Source organism: Lasiosphaeria miniovina (genome assembly GCF_030549165.1).
Source record: "Lasiosphaeria miniovina strain SMH2392-1A chromosome Unknown B0T26scaffold_1, whole genome shotgun sequence".
Taxonomy (NCBI): Eukaryota; Fungi; Ascomycota; class Sordariomycetes; order Sordariales; family Lasiosphaeriaceae; genus Lasiosphaeria; species Lasiosphaeria miniovina.
In genome coordinates, this window is record NW_026848220.1 from 769,009 (window position 1) to 786,702 (window position 17,694).

At 57.1% G+C, this 17,694-nt stretch overlaps 6 protein-coding genes and 1 non-coding gene across 7 annotated transcripts; 3 read left to right on the forward strand and 4 right to left on the reverse strand.

Moving 5' to 3' along the window:
* Positions 1-317: 317 nt before the first annotated feature.
* B0T26DRAFT_6061 (uncharacterized protein) lies at positions 318-993 on the reverse strand. Its single transcript, XM_060435822.1, has one exon. It carries the CDS (start codon positions 813-815, stop codon positions 441-443), a length of 375 nt encoding a protein of 124 aa, XP_060301998.1. The 5' UTR covers positions 816-993; the 3' UTR covers positions 318-440.
* A 1,625-nt stretch (positions 994-2,618) lies between these two features.
* On the reverse strand, positions 2,619-4,185 carry B0T26DRAFT_633929 (uncharacterized protein; the record flags this gene model as incomplete). The annotated part of the gene is made up of 5 exons (XM_060436583.1): positions 2,619-2,787; positions 2,897-3,082; positions 3,141-3,260; positions 3,317-3,803; positions 3,909-4,185. The coding sequence occupies 5 exons, from the start codon at positions 4,183-4,185 to the stop codon at positions 2,619-2,621; spliced, it is 1,239 nt and encodes a 412-aa protein (XP_060301999.1).
* Positions 4,186-6,733: 2,548 nt separating this feature from the next.
* Positions 6,734-7,647, forward strand: B0T26DRAFT_6106 (uncharacterized protein). The gene has a single exon (XM_060435893.1). The coding sequence runs from the start codon at positions 6,848-6,850 to the stop codon at positions 7,313-7,315; it is 468 nt and encodes a 155-aa protein (XP_060302000.1). The 5' UTR covers positions 6,734-6,847; the 3' UTR covers positions 7,316-7,647.
* Positions 7,648-8,324: 677 nt separating this feature from the next.
* B0T26DRAFT_t34 lies at positions 8,325-8,413 on the reverse strand. The gene has a single exon. It is a non-coding gene; the product is annotated as a tRNA-Tyr (tRNA).
* Positions 8,414-9,777: 1,364 nt separating this feature from the next.
* Positions 9,778-10,734, forward strand: B0T26DRAFT_682938 (Ctr copper transporter; the record flags this gene model as incomplete). Its single annotated transcript, XM_060440770.1, has 3 exons — positions 9,778-10,157; positions 10,217-10,351; positions 10,410-10,734. 2 exons carry the CDS (start codon positions 9,778-9,780, stop codon positions 10,245-10,247), a joined length of 411 nt encoding a protein of 136 aa, XP_060302001.1. The 3' UTR covers positions 10,248-10,351; positions 10,410-10,734.
* A 460-nt stretch (positions 10,735-11,194) lies between these two features.
* On the reverse strand, positions 11,195-13,047 carry B0T26DRAFT_758759 (cytochrome P450; the record flags this gene model as incomplete). The annotated part of the gene is made up of 5 exons (XM_060446368.1): positions 12,854-13,047; positions 12,656-12,794; positions 12,216-12,601; positions 11,443-12,136; positions 11,195-11,373 (listed from the first exon to the last, which is right to left on the reverse strand). Exons 1-5 carry the CDS (start codon positions 12,926-12,928, stop codon positions 11,195-11,197), a joined length of 1,473 nt encoding a protein of 490 aa, XP_060302002.1. The 5' UTR covers positions 12,929-13,047.
* Positions 13,048-15,271: 2,224 nt separating this feature from the next.
* On the forward strand, positions 15,272-17,620 carry B0T26DRAFT_745211 (uncharacterized protein; the record flags this gene model as incomplete). Its single annotated transcript, XM_060444529.1, has 2 exons — positions 15,272-15,874; positions 15,935-17,620. 2 exons carry the CDS (start codon positions 15,272-15,274, stop codon positions 17,618-17,620), a joined length of 2,289 nt encoding a protein of 762 aa, XP_060302003.1.
* Between the last annotated feature and the right edge of the window lie 74 nt (positions 17,621-17,694).

The following is a 17,694-nucleotide window of genomic DNA, read 5'->3' on the forward strand; positions in this document are numbered from 1 at the left end:
GTTTATTATTATCACTTCTTGGCGGTTCCGCGGATGAGAGGATATCGTGCTTCCGTCTCTCTCTGATCACCCGAGAATGGGGGTGGAATCAACAAAACAGGTGCGGGGAGCGCGGGAAGAAGCAAGCAAGCAAGCGATCGGCGGCAGAATGGATCAGGGTGGGACGGTGCGTGCTGCAGATTATTTATCTGTGACAACAGCAAGGGATGGCATGGCATGGCCAGCAGCTGCCGTGATACATTGGACCGCCTCTCTCTGAGCTCGCCGTGCGTGCATCCGTCCCAGACTGTCTGCAGCGATAAAGAGGTTACTCGACCATCCCGCGCATGCGTGCCCATGCTCGGAACTGCGCACGTTCTCGCCACTCTCCGGTCTGATCCATCGTCTTCTCTCCCCCACGCTCCCCCCTTCGCAGTAATGCAATTGTCGGCGGTACAGGCTCAGAAGCTGTTGTCAGCGCTGCGCGGTGCTGTTGTTGGTCCCCTTTCTGGCAGCGAACCCGGATCTAAAGCGAGCCAAGACATCACGTCGATGATTGCTGTCTTGTCCCAGCGCAAGCGGCAGACTGCGAGGCGGCTGGGCCAATAGCGGCTAATCCATTTCGTCGTCTCTTTATCGTCGACATCCATGCCCAACCCCGGATTCTGCCACCCGCCTGCCGGTTTGGGCAGATTGCGAGGTGCAGTGGTTGGCTCGGCTGGTTGCTCATCGCCGGCACTCATAACGCCATCGACAGGGGGGATCGGACAATAAACACTCCCACACACACACACACACACACACACACACACACACACACACACACACACACACATACACACGTCCGCACCCACACTCGCACACTGGTGGGCGAAACGGGCTTGCCCTCCCGCCCGCAGACGCGCGCCGTGCTGCACATGTTATGAGGCCAGAATGGTGCGAATGTGCCCATGTGTGAGCTGCTTTTCGCCCAGCTAGCTCGCGCGTGTGTCTGCCCGCGACGGACCCCCATTTTCCCAATTTGTCGACCACGATTCGTTCAATCATCCATTCACTTTCCCCTGCCTGTTCTTCTTCCTACAGTAGTGTGTTGCACGGTTGGACAAGGCCGGGCAGGCACAAGCCCGACTGACGCCTCATCGCCAATATATGCCGTGCGCGCCTCGCCGGGCCGCTAACGCCATTGGAGAGAATGCTCGATACCTGTAAAGTAACCGATAGCCTCACGTTTGGAGCCAAGCCTGCCGACCCCGTGGGGTATCCACCGTCCCGGCCCAAATCTGTCCGCCCCGGCGGGCTTTGGTCAGCCCGTCCCGAGCGGGCTCCGAGCAGCTGCAGTGTCCGACGTCTGGGTTAGCTTGGTTCGACTAACTGGAGATGCGATGTGCTGTTAGAGACGGGACCAGCCGCCGTTGGCCCGTAGATGATGATGGCGCACGAGCTTGGAGGACGGTGGCCCATTTTCCCTGCAGACGACAGGCCGCCCTAGCCGGGTTTGGCATGGGATGCTGCACTCCTCCCTTGGCGGCGGCCTATCACACCTTGGCCGCTGACCGTGGTGCAACGTCTGCGGCATGCCTCGACATGGGTGCTGGCTGCTTCACCATATTGCTTCAGTAAGATGTCATGCGTGGCGTTCCCACTTGCTTCCCATGGCAGCAGCTGCTGGCCTGTGATTGCTGGCTCTCCGTTCTTTTGAAACCCTACCCACCCAATGATTAGTACGCATTGTCGGCCGCCCCGAGCCTGCCTACTTGCAGCCGGCTGTGGCTGGCTGGCTGGCGGCCAGGACACGGCCCATGTCGTGTTGTATAAACGTTCGAAACTGGAAGTGTGAAAATGTGAAGCAATGTATTGGACCCAGCACGTCATCGACATAAGCTTTGACAAGGGAACGGGGTGGGGGTACGCCGTCTTGACAGGTCCGCAAGCCTCCGGATCTGCATGGTAGTAATGTTGTTGCATAATAAGTTGTTGAAGCCTGGGTTGGTAATTGCCTGGGTTGGTAATTACCTGCGTAGTTCTAAACGCCGAACGACTATTGCGCCAGAGGCTATTTATCGCCGACAGACGCTATTGCTGTCACGCTCTGCGGCTCCAGCTCCTTTCTTGTAGCCGATGACATGGAATCAGCAGGCCGATGCTCAAAGGGGCAGGGGCAGGGACAGGGACAATCTATGACGCGATTTGAGGCGGGGTGGAAGAACTAGATGATATTGCCTTCATCTCTGGTGTTTTCTGTCATGGGCTACCGCTCCCCCAGCAGACAAAACAGATGCCTATTGCCTGGATACCTGGGAACTGCGCTACATGGGAAATAAACTGTACTGCACGGCTATCCCTAGCATATTTTGCAAATCTGAACGCGTTATTCGGGGGCCCCTATTGTTCTCGGAAGAAATTTCAAATTTGCATTTCAATAGCATTTTCAAGCCGAATACGTGGCGAACTGCTTTGAGAATTTGTAATAAACAAACTGAAAGTCAGAGACTAAGCACATCCCATTGCCAAACAGTAATTACGGTCTACAGGAAACCTCACAACTACCACACAGACCGTGCGTGCCACCCCATCCGGGCCTCGACTGTTAATCATTGCCGCACATAGTCGTCACCCTACTCTTTTCAGCCGCGTCCAGCTCACTTCCTCGCATTCTTCCCCGCCGACGTCCTGATGCGTGGCTCGAGAGGAAACACGGACTTGTCCGGGCTGACGTCCTTGAACAGGCGGTCCCAGCGGTCCCGCAGCGCCGCCGGCGTCTCCCACGCGTACTCGGGGTCGCGCAGCCAGAGCCGGATTAGGTGGCGTCTGCGCGCAGCGTGTCAGCGTCAAATCATCAAGCGTTACCAGGAGAGAGACAGACTCTATCAGCATGGAAGGAAAGGAAGGAAAGGAAGGAAAGACGGGAAAAACTGACTGCTTCTCCGCGGAATCCGTAAACGCGGCGCGCGCATGGAAGATGCTTAAGTTATTCGCGTACTGGATATCGCCCTGGTGGAAGTCGAGCGACGCTGCGACCCTCTCGGCCGCGAAGTGCAGCGCGTCGAGTGCCTCAGCCTGCGCTTCCGTGATTGGCGGGATGTCGGCCGACCGCGGCAAGCCCCTGATACATTAGAGACGTATCCGTTTGTATATATTTCATTAGTCAAGAATAAACCTACCAGTAGCCCGTGAAGCTGCGGCGCGCGTACTGGATGATCAGCCGCTCGGGGGCCGTGGGTGTTGCGGGTTGGTGGTGTAGCAGGGGGGTGAGTGTGTAGGGCGTGGTTGCTGTTCCGAATCTGTTTCCGTGTCAGCCGTGATTATATAGAACCACGCTGTGAGATGGCAATCTCACGTGTCAAAAGCCCACGGCTCAGCGAGCGTGCGGATGAGGTCCGGCCGGGTGGCTGCGAGCTCGTTGTAAACGCGCCAGCTGCTCGACAGGTAGCTCTGGCCGCCGTCGGCGGCCTCGCTGAGCGCAAACAGGGCGACGACGTCGCCCGTGTCGGTGTGGAAGACCTGCTTCTCGGTCGTGTAGGCCGGCGCGCCGATGTTGCTGGTGTCGACGTTGGCCGTCAGGTCCTTGATGTGCGCGAGCACCACGTCGGCTGGGGCGCCCTGGAATGTGCTGTCTTGCCGCGCGCGCACCGGCGCGATGTGCGCCGAGATGCCCGCGTAGATGATCACGTTGTCCTCGCGTGTGTGCTTGGTCACCGGCACGCCGCGTACCACCTTGAAGCCGTGCCCGAGGTGCAGCTCCTTGGAGATTTCCCGCAGCGTGCTGTGCAGCTTGGGCAGGGGGAAAGTCTCCTGGCTGATGTACCCCAGGGGTTTTTGCAGTTCTGCCAGGGAGTTAGCATTGGGAGTTCTGGAATGGATAATTCATGTTCTTGTATCGGAGACGGGTTGTCTCGGAGACGGGGAACAGTTGTAAGCAACAACACGACCTTTGAAGTGCTTCAGAGCAGCCTCGATCTCCTCCACGTCTTCCTCGGAGAGCCTGTAGTTCCAGTCGTAGGTCTTGGCAAGCTCGTTGCCGTCCCAGACCAGGTCCGACTTCAGTTCCTGGGGGAATCCGGGCGGAAGGGTCTTGGCGAGATTCTCAGTCTTGTGGCGGCGCTCGCCCCGGGCCAGGAACTTGCCGTAGTTCGGGGCATAGCCGATATCGGGCTGGCCTGGTGGTCCGGAAGGCACCTGGGGAGCTTGGACTGCCGCTGATGCCATGTTGGACGACTGTGTGATGATCTGTTTTGCGATGTCACAATCGAATGTTCGGTGTTTAGTCTAGTTGACTCAGGGGCGGTACTTATAGTCCAAGTTCCCAGGCTGGTAAGAACTAGTGAGTCTGCCGAGATGTCTGGATATTGATCCATGTACGTAATTAAAGACGCTGCCGGAGAACCGGAGTCTGAGTCGGGTGTGCGTTTCGACATCCGAGCACACCACGACCCGTCGCCGACGCCAACGCCATCGTTTACACTCGGCAATAGCTGCATGGCGGGGAACTGCATTGTGGGGGACGCCCGCACACTGCCTACCCGAGATGGTCATTCGACCACAACCCAATGTCGCCATCGCACGCCATCAAGTCTGGTTACATGGGCAAGTTGTTAACTCCGATCACCAAATTGGACAACTTCATTACAGCGCTGGCAACATCTCAAACAGCTCAAACACGAGGCTATATTTGTTTGCATTTGACCTCAAAAACCGGATATTTGACTGGCTTCAAGCTCGATTTGATTGAGTGGGTCTTATTCGGTGATGTTTAACGGCATCTTTTGCTCCGCCAAAAATAGGTAAAAAGTCCTCAAAATGGTCCCCTGAGATGGGGGAAAAAAAACCCTGAAGCCCGGGAAAGCTCATTTTCGTACCTAATTCTTCAAACACATGATATTGTTAAAGATATCGTCAACTATACTATGTCTCTGTATACCAATAATGAGTTTTCCTTCGCTAAATGCCTTCTCCGGGTCAATTAATATCGACGGAATCGTCATTAATTCCAAAGCCATCTTGGACAACCGGGGCCAACGATCCAGACGACTAAACCACCAAGATCGTATATCACTTACCGGCCTGACACCGTCTGCAGGTATTCAGCCAGTGCATCCTTATTATTAGGGTCTTCAGGCGCGTCGTAGTAGTCGTAAGCCATAAGAAGAGTCCCCGGGCCTTTAAGGGGTGCCTCTTCCGGTTATGCCGGCGCTAAGATAACGACCGGGGTATACACACCCTGGTATAGATTACGGCATACCCTATATACCTTCCTGGCCTGGCCCTCAGTAAGCGCCAAGGTAAGTCGATAATCGAGCCGGCGAACTAGGCAGGTATTCGCCGGGTACGCTGCCGCCGTTGTAAGGTATGGTTGGAAAATGGCATATCGCCGTTATCGTCGTTATTGTCGTTATCGTCGTTATCGTCGCTATTGTCGTTATCGTCGTTATCGTCGTTATCGTCGTCGGCCGGGGCGATTTATTCAGGTTATTAGCTTGTTACTGTGATCTCTGGCTAGGTATGGACAGGTCCGCGGATAAAATCGGTCGCCGCTTCAGGGTTCGGGTGCAAGGTAATAAGGCGATCCTCGAGTAGATCAATCAGTTATTCATACGTAGCGAGGACTTCAGGGAAAGTAACTGCCTGGCCCTCGAACCATTTAGTAATCTTTTTGAACGATTCAAAAATCGCTAAAACAATAGAAAGTAGGTGCTAGTCGCTTGTTAAAGCAGGTCGGCGGCGGGCACACGCCTATCAGGTTTATCACCCTGATTTTGGTAGCACCAAAAATCCACCTGGGCCCGTAACCGAATCGCCCGCTCGATCATTACGACGACCGAATTCCACCTCGTAGAATTATCGCCACAAAGGTATAAACCTTCAAGGCTTCTATCAAAGACGAGGGCGCCGAATTAGTAAGCCTCTTCTTCGCTCAGCTAGCCACGCGCGATACGAAGGAAGGAATCCCGGCGCCTGGTTAATGGGAAATATTTGACCACTGCCTAAACATTCTTGGATCTATATTTGGTTGAATTCGACCTCAAACTCCGAATATTTGATTGAAAATAGGGCTATATTTGATCGTTTATATTTTTTTTGACGATATTTGATTTGGTGCCAGCGCTGCGTCATTGCACTCGGGCTTCCTTACAAAGCAGGACAGGATCGTAAACAAAGCGCACATAGGCTTGATCCAAGCTCCTGTTGATGCCAGGTGCACGGGTGAAGTAACAACAATTCCATGGGTATGTGCATTAGTATGATACGATCTCTGTGAAAAGCGGTCCTCCTGCGATACAAAACAACATCAAAATAATTGACACACAAAACAATTTGCCAACTCCTTTTACTCCGTCGATAACTTTGTTGCGGCCGATCGCTGATCGTACAGTTACATTTTCGTTTTCTCCGAGGCCTGGCCCGTGGCACCGTCTGGCTGCTCGGCTAAGCCTTGGGACGAGCAGTCGCAGGGCGAGCAGTCGCAGAACGAGCCGGCTTGACGATCTCGGAGTACCGCGGGGGGCCCGCATTGTCAACGTGCGTCACCTCAACCTGGGCCTCCTGCTTCTCGTCTGGGTATTCTGTGCGGAGCTGGGCCTCGAGGTCCTTTATCCTGGCCTCGAGCATCGTCACGTCCTGTCTGCTTCCGGTGGCGGGCGAGGGGCTCCGCGGGATGAGCTCGGGGATGTAGAGGAGAGCGAGAGCCAAGTGGGGAACACTGGAAGACGTCAGCACTGGCCACTACCGAGACACACCAAGAAAGGGGAGCACGAACGCGAGAAGAGCCAAGAACACCACAAAGGCAATGCCTTCGGAGGCTTCCAGCTTCAGCGACTGAGGGCTGGAGGGGAAAACCGTGCGCGACGCGGCATTCCGCGCCAGCAGCCCCATGCCGACAGCGCTGAGGGCGCCGGAGAACAGGTCGAAGAAGAGGCACTTTTCCGGCTGGATGAGGAGCTCCGGGCGGACGTACGCAACGCGAAGCTCAATCGTGTTCCAGATCAGAGCCGCGAATGCCTGGCATAGTCATGTAAGTCAGCCGACGAACCACGACCGAGGTTTAGGAGGGCGTCGGAGCAGACATACCATGGACAAGGCGATGACCCAGTCATTGGTGCGCGCCGTGACCTGTTTGTTGGACGCTTGGGCGATTGAGGTGGCCAGCAGGCCGACACACGCGAGAATCGACACGAACCGGAGGGACAGCTTGACGAGACGCCACGGCCGGTGCTGCGGCTCCACAGCGGCGGTGGGCGTGGCGGTGGTAGTTCTGGCAGGCATGGTCGAGGAGTTGATTGTTGACGTCACGGTTGATCCAGCGCCCCGAGAGGAAGAAGAATTATGTGACGGCGATTGAAGGAATGGAAGGAAGAAAGAGTTAAAATTCTCAGGTCGGTTTGCCGGGGACAGGGAGGGCGGCGGCATGTATTTGAGGAGGGAGTCAGACTTGACACTCGATCGGCGTGCTCGACCTCGACCTCGCCTCCACTCGCCTCCCCGGTCGTCCACTCCACGCCCCGAACACACATCTGACCCCGACCGGGTGCGGCAACCTCTTGCAGCTCAGCAGGGTCCCTATCACAGAACCACACGTCGTTTCCTGCGGCGCTATAATCCAACGCGGCGGGCAGTTGGTGGCAGTGAAATCCCACGGATGGTGCTCGATACCTAACTCGGCGTAGTGCCGCGGCAGCCGAGCTAAATCGGGGGCCGATGCGAGCTCGGGCTGCTCTCCGGAGTGCAGGCGTAGGGTAGGGCTGGGCAGCAAAAAACAGCCACGAGAGCCGCTTCAATACACGTATAAGTTGCCAGCAAAAGACCGTCAGACCGTCAGACGAGGGCGCACAATCGCGACCGGTCCAACCACGGGTGCTGTGCCATTGCGAGCCGACGCTAAGAGTCTTGGACGCGACAATCGGACGAATGGCGACGAGGCTCGAAAGCGGGTGCGCGGCAGACTGACAGTGCAGAGTCGTAGCGCAGAGCCTGCAGGCATTGGCTGAAACCGACGCTGGGCGGCGCTAATTGCTCTGATAGGGCCTGGAATTAGAAGGGACTGCTGGGCCCTGGTTCTGCGTGCGGCGCGGCACCGCCGTTGGGGGCATTTGCAGCGAGTCGAGTCCGGCGTTGGCGTGGAATTCCGCCGATGATCGACCTGGACCACTTGGGCTGGCAGCCTGTGGCTGGCAGGTTGGGGTCCCAATTGCCAACTTGTCAGCTGTTACCAAGTTTCGGCTGCCAAAACCGTCCGTGGCTGCCAAAACCGTCCGAGGCGGCAGGGGTGCAAATGGAAAGGTCGGACAGTGCTCCGTTAAACCCGCACACTGACAAAAAACGAATCCCGCGGCCCCAAAAAGATGAAAGTCTCTCCTCGACCGGAATCGAGCCGGTGACCTTTCGGTAAACAAACTAGACATTTACAGCCGAACGTGATATCCAACTACACCACAAGGAGTTGCTCGTTTGGTGCAGGGCTTGACACATACTTTGCCTTTTCAGTGGAGAGGAGAGGGAGCGGTGGAGAGACGCCTCCGCCTTTGCCGAGGAATCGAGCCACTTTATTCGGTCACGTGATTTAAGCAGTGTAAAGGGGTTAGGGTTATGAGTTCGCAACACATGGCGCTGACAGCTGACAGACAAGCCGAAATAGAATACCAAGGACATTGGACAGGATGTTCCACGTGATTCCGAGGCCGGTGCATGTCCAGAGAGCCAAGACAGAAGAAGAGAAGAGCTGAAGAGCGAAAGGATCGAGATTTAAGTCTACTTAAGGTAAGGCAGCTTCTCTTGGGGGGCAGCGCCGAAGACCGGTTGACAAGCCACAATCAGGGGAGGGGCACAGACGAGTTGGAGACGAGTTGGAGACGAGTTGAGCTTCGATTTGGTGGCGGTGCTCTCCAGTTGTGTCTATTTCAAGCGAACCCAACGACATTCAGATGCGCGATCCCGCGAACAACCCCACGCGGTCGTACTTGTACTGCACGACTGCAAATGCACCGCACGACTGCAAATGTACTGCACGACTGCAAACCAACAGCTTCATGCCCAGCCAACATTCGTCGAACCCGTTTCATGTTTTGAAGCTTTGCTGCTGCTTCCAATATCTCTTCGCAACCTTCCCAACCGAGAAATAAACACGACAAAAAAAAGGACCACCCATTCCACACTTAATGTGCTCTGCTTTCCCATCAGACTCCAGAGTCCCATGATGAACTAATGATGGGGTGTGAAAGGACTCAAATGCGCTCAACTGCATCACGTCGACCAACCAAGCACACCACTTGGCTCTTGGCACTTGGCACTTCCGACCATCTGATTAGACCCCTGCACTCACTTCACTTCGACTTTTCTGAAGAAGTATGCAAGAAACAGAACTAAAAACAACCCACCTGTTATTTCCTTGGATATTTAACGACTCGGCTCCCCCCGGCGTTTCCATCCGATCTCGTCTGCATTTTCCGACTCTTGCTCTCCTGGCCCTCAGCTGCTGTCTATTCTTGATCCATTACAGCTTGCAGCCTCTGTCGAGTCTCAGTGCCAACGCCAGCGACGAACTCACCGCCGAGGGCTATCATCACAACCAGCCACTTCGGCTCGATACACACGTCACCCCTACCAAGATGGATATGGGCGACATGACCATGCCGGCCGGCACCGCAACATCGGCAGTCTCGGCGGCTACCGCCACCGCGACCATGAGCATGGACGACATGTCCATGGGCGGCGGCTCGTGCAAGATCTCTGTTCGTGACAGCACCGGCCACCGATTTCACCAGTATTTCTTGAAAGGAGGCTAACAGAACGTCTTTGAGTAACTAGATGCTCTGGAACTGGTACACGGTCGACTCGTGCTTCATCTCGTCGACGTGGCGCGTGACGTCGCGCGGCGCCTTCGCCGGGTCCTGCATCGGCGTCATCTTGCTCGTCGTGCTGCTTGAGTCGCTGCGCCGCGCCGTTAAGGAGTACGACCGCTACCTGCTCCGCCAGCACGCCGCTTCCCGACAACAGCATGAGACTCTATCGACGGGAAGAAGCAGCAGCGCCCACGGCTCCGACAAGGGCGGCCGCGCAGACACGCTGTATGCCGCCGACGCCCCGGCGGTGACTACTACCGCGGGCTTCCGCCCTAGCGTGCTCCAGCAGGCTGTTCGTGCGTTTTTGCACATGGCTCAGTTTGCAGTTGCCTACTTTATCATGCTGTACGTGGTTTTCCGTCGGTCACCGAGGGCCATTGTTAATTGGGTTGTTTGGAAAGCAGCTGCTACTTTACTGGTTCGCTGGTTGACTGACTGTGGCCCAGGCTCGCCATGTACTATAACGGCTACATCATCATCTGCATCTTCATCGGCGCATACATTGGCAGCTTCATCTTCCACTGGGAGACCCTCGGCGGGTGAGTGTTTCTGCTTGTTCTAAGACTGTGGATGCCCAGTGACTGACGCTGCTCGCAGGAACCTGCAAACGAGTGCCGCGCAGGAGGCCACAGTCTGCTGCGGCTAGGTTTGGTTGGTGGTGTCTGTTTGGTGGGAATGGGGGGCAAGTGGCAGGGGTCCTCTTGCAGCACGCCACGGACCACGCAGATGATTTGTCTGGGTCTAGGTCTAGGGCATTGGTTGACGGTAATCACGGGGGGTTGGTTGAGGCGGATAGCATGTCACGAAGGACAATGCGGCAAGCGTACAAATCTCCCATTAACATCAATCTAATACTAAGCTGCGTGCCGAATGTGTCTTTGTGCATCATTTTTCCCAGAACCCGACGTCGGACAATCTGAGCCACTTTTACTTGGGAAGTTGGGATGCACTAAAAACTTGCGCAAAGTGACGCATACCCTCTCGTTCTTTTGGGACGAGTGGTGCGTCGCGCGCATATATCGCGCCACACATTCTTGGCATATTAGATATGATACGAGCACAAGAAATGGGCAGGACACGAGTGAGCTGTCAGGGTAGACTCAAGGAAGGTCTGTCTGGATTTTGACAACCGCAGCTGGAAACTGAGACGAAGGCTTGCACAACTTAAAACAAGCCAAAATAAAGGAGAGACAACGAACGATAAGCGCAATCGAGCATAATAAAACTTGACCTAATTAACCAATCACCCATCATTAACTAACCCAAGCAGGACGGTAGCAGACAGTAGACAGCAGACAAGAACGCCAAGCCGCATCACTTGTCCGCCCCCCATCCTATCCCATCCCATCCCATCCCATCACAGCACAGCACAGCACAGCACATCACTCAGCCTGGATCAAGCAGCGGTGGCCGGACGGCAACGAGAGGAAATACATCAGCGGCTCCATTTCCTCGTCCGTCATGCCCATGCTGCGCGCGACCTTGGCGTTGGGGAAGGCGAGGAAGAAGCGCGCCGTGGCGAGGCGCAGCTCGATGCGCGCCAGGTGCAGGCCGATGCAGACTATACTCACATTAATCAGCCACTTAGGTTCTTGCACTGCCGGAGGAAAAAGGGATGCGTGTCACTTACTGCGCGACCCGCCGCCCCACGCCATGAGCGAGTCCTTCATGGCCCTGGTCGGCGCGGCCCAGCGCGCGGGGTCGAAGCGCTCCGGGTCGGGGAACACGTCGGGGTCGCGGTGCAGCGTGTAGGCCTGGGCGGCCACGGTCGTGCCGGCATCGAGCCAGTAGCCGCCGAGGTAGGCGCCGCCGGGGGGCACGGCGCGCGGCAGGCCCGAGGGCACAGCCGTGTACAGGCGGAGGGTCTCCTCGATGACCTGGGCGAGGTACGGCAGGGGCCGCAGCTCGGCGTCGCCGAAGCCGTCGGGCAGCGTGCGCAGCTCGGCCAGCAGCGCGGCCTTGACCTCGGGGTGGCGGCACACGGCCCACACGAGGTAGGTGAGCGTGTTGGAGGTGGTGTCGCTGCCGGCCACGATGTAGGTGTGGGCGTTGCGCAGAATCTCTTCGAATTCCATATTGTCGTCCTGGGCCGCGCGGAACACGTTGGTGAAGAGCGTCTGCTTGACGCTCGTCGGGTCCGTGGCGACCAGGTTCTCGTAGCGCCGCAGCGACTCCCGTGCGTAACCCTCCATTCTGCGGATGGCCTCTTCCGCCCGCTTGAATAGCGGCACGGGGACGATGGTCAGCCGCGCGAGAGACGGGGCCACGGAGCGGAGGGCACTGAGGGGCGCGATCTCCTCGAGGCTTCTGGTGTATTCGTTTTTCTGGGTACGTACGTGTCAGTGCCTCGATGGACCGAGCCAAAATGCAAACCCAACAAGACAAGAGAGACCAAAAACCGACCTTGCCTTGCTCCAGGGTCTGAAACGAGCTGCCAAAGGCTAGCTCGCCAATGATGTCGGTCGCCATAAATAGCCACCACTTAAAGACGTCTGCGGCGCCCGTCTTCTGCATCTCTTCTCCCATGCGTTGGATAGTCAGGCTGACGCGGCTTTCGACGAGAGGCAGCACGGCTTTGAGCGACGTCTCGGACATGGGCCCGGAGAGGAGCCGGCGGTACTTGCGGTGCAGCTCGATGTTGTTGGTGTTGAACAGGTTGTGGCTCTCGTTTGTCGTCAGGTCCGTGTACCATTTCGTCTTGCGGAACACTTCCTTGACACTGTAGATTTCCTTCACTGCCGCTAGGTCTGTGACGTAGACCTCGTCTGGCGCAACGCGGACCGTGTCGCCTTTGGCAGCCGAAATGTCAGCCGGGAGCTGCTCTTGGAGTAAGGGAAACATACCGTATTTGTTGTGCAGGCGGTGGACGTATTTCGGCTGATCGCCGCTCAGCAAGTGGTACTTGAGAACCAGGCTCGTGTATTTCGTGTACCACGGCCCGGGCACCTGGGACGTCGGCTTCTGGCCGATTTGGTACAGCGCCTGGATGGGACAGTCAACAAACTGAATCGACTTGCGAGGTAGATAACGGGCGAACTTACATATCCAAATGAGAGCAGCAGCAAGCCTGCGCCAGCAAGCCAGATGCGGCTGTCCACGCTGCTAAAGTGGACCATGTTTTGGACCTCGAGACAGTCAAAAGCTGCAAAGTGCCCAATGCCTAGTTGTCTCGTGCTCTGTTAAAGAAAGAGGCACTTATATGCAAATAGAGCCAGTGCCTCTCGGCTAGGTATTCAGCCAACAGTAAGCTCCAGCAAATCAGCAATTGGTGACGTGATGCAGCTTATTGTTTACTTCTTGTGCAAATCAAGCGGGAGAACAGTAGAACAACGATCTGGCGATGCCGCAACTCGCACTATCTATACTGGGCGATAGCCAGCATTTCGGAAGACGAACCTCGCGGTAATGTCGGGTACCACCTTCGATCTGGCAACGATACTGATAGCGCCGAGCGGGCGGCGGACGGACTCTGCGGAGTCTCGCTTGATCGCGAGCACAGTGTAGCGCTGCGAGACAACATGGCAGCAGCAGCAGCAGTAGCACCAATCCCGCTCTCGCGTTTCTAATCGCCGATTAGTGAAATACCACCAAACCCACCAAGTTACCACACCCTCGCTGGTTATCTGCCGCCCGTCTCCTGCCACACGATGCGCCTAGACCGGTTAGATCCGACTAGATCCGACATGCGTGGGGATCACCCGCGATTAATCCGGGGGTAAAATGGAGCGCAAAATGCCGTCGGTCGAACTAAGTGCCGCGGGGGAGCGAGCATTACGAAGCAAGTCACAAGTGCGACCCGTGTGTGCGTATCATCGCGTATTTTATGCGGGACGGACCTTGAACGAGCGGGGATCGTTGCGTGCCGATCTGCAACCTATAGGTGCGGGCCCGTTTGTTGCCCCATCTCGAAGGGTAGGGTATCGATAAGGGTAATTGGCGAACTTCGACGTCACGGAAACGTCTCTGCTTCTTCAACAAAGCGTCTGGTTAGACTCCCAGTGCTACAATCTTGAAATATTTCCCTGCGTGTTTCGAGGCCGAATAGCAACGGTGCAGCCGTTGAGGTAATTCCTATTTGACTGCTGCTCTTCCAGCACCTTTTCCGGAGCGCAGGTCGGCGGCCAGGGTGATGGAGGTTGCATTGCAAGAGTTGACTGCAATAGGGTTGAACAGAATAGGGTCACGTAAGTAATTACTCAAGAAGTGACGTGGCTTGGCAACCCACTTATCGACTTCCCGAATTATTCATCATCGGAGCATCTCCATCCCCGTGGTGGCATGTCTTGACCATTTCTCAGAACCTGCGGCTGCTGTAAATGATCTGCCATGTAACCCCTCTCCCCCTCCATTTTTCTCGAAGAACCACCGCATTTCCGCCGCCTCTCGGACTTTGACTCGATGGAGATCATGGGCCAAGCCTCAATTGCTCATGTGTAACATATCTTGTCACGTGGAGTGGGCTAGGGTAAGAGGGTTTACACAAGCCTTCAAAAGGTCAGTGCAGGCTGCAGCCTGCAATCCTTCCGAATTGCCGACTGGGGCTAGAACCTAACTGAGCCTTCTCGCTGACATAAGTGTGCGTTTCATCAATCGGCACGCCCGTAAAAGGCCGCCACAATACGACCTTGGCGTCCCGGGGGCTGGGTTCACCGACCAAGTCTAGAGCTGAAAGCCATGGTGCGTGTGGACTGTGGACAAAAGGTTGCCAAGGCGTCGTTGTTATCTGTCGCAAAACCGACTTGTTTCCACAGCATGGAATGTTAGGATTTGCGCGCTCTCTCTTGTTTCCATGGCACACTGGCCCAGAAGCACCACGGATTTTGGAAAGATCCGCGTATGCCACAGCCACGAGGCAACCTCCAACTGCACTGCTGGCCGGAATCTCACATGCATGTTCAAGATTGGCCCCCTCCCTTCCCTCCCCACCCGGCGAGAATGGGTGGGTGCCAAGCGTAGGCAGACCCTGAATTCCCTTCAACGTATGGCTAAGCGCTGCCGGTTGCTCCTCATGATGCACCCGGTGGTGGTGATGCGGGCCAATAGGGCAACGCGCTTGTTTGGTGGCGGTGGCACAGCTCAGCCCTATCTGCACTAGCAGCTGCTGACACCCCTTGGCGGCCTTGGTATGAGGAGGTCATATTTAAGTTTGGTTGGCGAGAGAGCCCGTCGTTATCGTCCAGGCAAGGCTTGGCTAATAATTTGGGCGCAATAGGCCATTTTCCGAGACTGAGCCAGCCACCCATCCCACTGGGCTTGCGAAGGCTAAGCTGTGTCGACCACAGCCCTCCCCTTCGACTCTGGCCAGAGATGTGGATTTAAAAGGGCCTCCCCTCCCAGTCGTAACCGAGATGTGACAACTCCAGAGCAACGGAACCCACGCTTCTCTAGCCAGCCCGGTTTCCAGCCAGTCCAGCATCAACCCGCTACCCACACGGCAACAGACAGGCGACACAAACAAGATGGGCGACTACCATGGCGAACACCCGGACTCGTCAACTTGTTGGGACCACACAGTCGATCAGCGAATCGGCTTGATTGCCGATGGACTCAGCAGCAATGACGACATCCGCAAGAAGCTCCCCGGGCTGCGGACTCTGCTGAACCAGTACCTCAGCCCCGAGGTGACGGTCGAGGCCCCAGACTTTCAAAAGCGCCTGCTCCGCGTCTTTCGCGACTCTGAATATGACTTTGCGTACCAGGAGTGCCTCGAGAAGCTGACCGAAGACGAGAAGGAGCGCGTCGAGAAGTTTGTCGGCGACGACAAGCCCTTGAAAGAAGTGTCTCACGACTTTGACATGTGCCTCAGCATCGGCGTCCGCGAGCACCTGCAGCACCTCGTCGGCACCGACTGCGTGCAAGTCTCGTCGGCCGGCGTAAAGGTCCAAACCCTGGGTGCATCGTCGACGGCCGCGAATGGCGCTGCGCCGGCCGAGGTTGATGTCAAGGGCCTGAGCGGCCGAGGCGCCCTCGATTGGCTCAAGGACAAGGACGGCATATTCCACGCCTTCCTCCACAAGCTGAAAGACCTCTTCACCGGCCATCACGAAGACCACAGAGTTGTTGTAAGTTCTGGGCCCAGATTCAGCTGTGACAAACCGGCGACAGGACGCTGATACATTCAGGTCTACAAAGACGCCGTGTTCGAGAACTGGGGCAAGGTGGTCGAGTATGTGCCCCAGTACACGTGCATCCCCAGCTCGGTTGCTGGAGTGCAGCGGATCGTCAAGTACGCAAAGGACCACGACATGGGTGTCCGGTGCGCAGGGTTCCGGCACTCATGGGCGCCCATCTTTGGCCGCAGCGGCCAGATCACCATCTCACTGCTCAGCCTGGCCGAAGCCACCAAGATCCCCAACTTCACCGCCCTCTCCAAAGCTCTCCCCGAGTGGCTGCTCCACAAGACGGAGCTGCAGACCATCGAGGTGCTGTCGGGCACTCCACGGGTCAAGGGAAACACGCTGGTGCGCGTGGGCGTGAGCACGACCAACGAGCAGCTGCGCCGGTGGTGCGTCAGCAATAACAAGTACACGTACCCGCTCAACGTGATCATGGTCGAGATGACGGTCGGCGGCACCAACGGGCCCATCTGCCACGGCGCGGGGCGGCGCAATAAGACGCTGAGCGACCTGGTGCGCAAGGTCGAGTACGTTGACTGCCACGGCAAGCTGCAGACGGTCGACGACGCGAGGCTGCTGCAGGCAGCGGCGGGCAGCTTTGGACTGATGGGCGTCATCACGCACCTGACGCTCGAGTTCGAGCCCATGACGTACGCGCTGATGAAGCCCGAGAAGATCCCCGTGGTGCGGGCCATCCCGCCACCGGCCGACCTGCGCGACGACGACATTCCGCCGGCGCTGCGCGTCGCGGGGCTGACGGCGGCGGACAGGGCGGCGGACCTCGCACGTTTCGAGAGGCTGGCGACCGACTCGTATTATTCCGAGTGGTTCTGGTTCCCGTACTCGGATAAGTGCTGGGTCAACTGCTGGGACACGACTACGGACGGGACAGGCGCCGTCGACTACCCCAGCGACACGCAGACGTTCCTCATGTTCCTGTCGCAGTTCGCCATGAACGTGCTGCAGAACGCGGCCATCCTCGACGAGCTCATCGCCTCGCTGCAGCTGACCGAGGCCGCCGTGACGCTCATCTCCAAGGCCGCCATGCTGGTGCTGCCGGCGTGGGACCAGCCAGTCAAGACGTACCTGCCCGACGCTTTGCACTTTCAGCGGGGGATCCAGAACGTGCGCGTGCTCGACGTCGAGGTCGAGATTCCGCTGCAGCCTGCGGCACCCGCAGTTGAGGAGGGGGGCAAGCTGACGGCGGCGATCGACTACAAGGTGGTGCAGCGAGCGTGGTGGGACGCCATCCTGGCGTGCTACCGGCACAGCGACACGTGCCCGCAGCGGATGCCGCTCGAGATGCGCGTCATGGGCGGCAGCGACATGATCATGGCGCCGCAGCGCGGCAACGAGCTGGGGACGTGCGCCATCGAGGTACTGACGCTCGAGGCGGCGCGCGACCTGTGGGTGCCGTACGCCGAGGAGATACTGGCGTCGTGGCTGTCGTATACCGATACCGCTGGCCAGAGCCTCCGCACGCGCCCGCACTGGGCCAAGCAGTGGGACGGCATCACCGTCGATGGCAAGCCGTGGGCTAACAGGATGAAGAATGTCGACTACAAGGACGCGCGCGTCGAGTTCAAGGCGCTGCTGGCCGAGATTGGGAAGAAGCACGGCTGGACGCTGGCTGATTTGAAGAAGCGCTTCTCCAACGACTTCTTCGACGACTTTTACTTTGACGACATTTGAGGTGACAGCAGGTCTTTGCCCGGGTGCGATTTGCTTTTTGTGCAGACGGCGAAGTGGGAAACGCAGCGCAAGGC